Below are 667 nucleotides of genomic sequence, written 5' to 3' on the forward strand. Positions count from 1 at the left end.
AGGTAGTATTGCTTCCTGACGTCGTTCCATTCCCAGGCAGAACCCTGGAAGTTACTCAGCCAGTTGTTCGGCGGCTGCCTCGTCCCGTTCACGATCTTGGCATCCCGCCAGACGTAATACTCGTCGTAGGGCTTGATCCTTTGGATACTCTTCTTGAACCAAGGATGTTCGTGAGAACTGTGGTTCGGAACGAAGTCCAGTATCACTTTAAGCCCGAGGGACTTAGCCTTGGCTATGAGCCGGTCGAAATCGGCCAGGGTACCGTAACTCGGATCGACGTCCGTGAAATTTGCGATGTCGTAGCCAAAATCGACCTGTGGACTCGTGTAGATCGGCGACAGCCATACTACTTGCGCGCCGATGTCAGCTATATGCTCCAACTTACTAGTGATACCGTTCAAGTCACCGATACCGTCCCCATTACTGTCCTTGAAGCTTCTCGGGTAGACCTGGTACACGACGGCGTTATCGTACCAGTTCGCGTTCGCGACTGCACCGAAATATAGCAAACAGGCGATGATCGTTAATCGAAACATGTTGGATTACTGATGCAACCGAACTATTCTCTGCCGTTTTATAATAAACCGAACTGGCAAAAAGTTGACGGTTTCTTCCACCGAATTGATAAGATAATTTCATATTCAATCTTTATTTTCGATAACATGTG

The 667-nt window shown here is 48.6% G+C and overlaps 1 protein-coding gene across 1 annotated transcript; it reads right to left on the reverse strand.

Annotated features, from left to right (window-relative positions):
• Window positions 1–8: 8 nt before the first annotated feature.
• LOC108630412 (maltase 1-like) lies at window positions 9–536 on the reverse strand (the record flags this gene model as incomplete). Its single annotated transcript, XM_018033713.1, has 1 exon — window positions 9–536. A coding segment is annotated over exon 1 (528 nt), but the record flags the coding sequence as incomplete, so codon positions are not given.
• Window positions 537–667: the final 131 nt, after the last annotated feature.

Source organism: Ceratina calcarata, unplaced genomic scaffold, assembly GCF_001652005.2.
Source record: "Ceratina calcarata isolate Rehan_Ccalc_2016 unplaced genomic scaffold, ASM165200v1 scaffold7385, whole genome shotgun sequence".
NCBI classification, from domain to species: domain Eukaryota; kingdom Metazoa; phylum Arthropoda; class Insecta; order Hymenoptera; family Apidae; genus Ceratina; species Ceratina calcarata.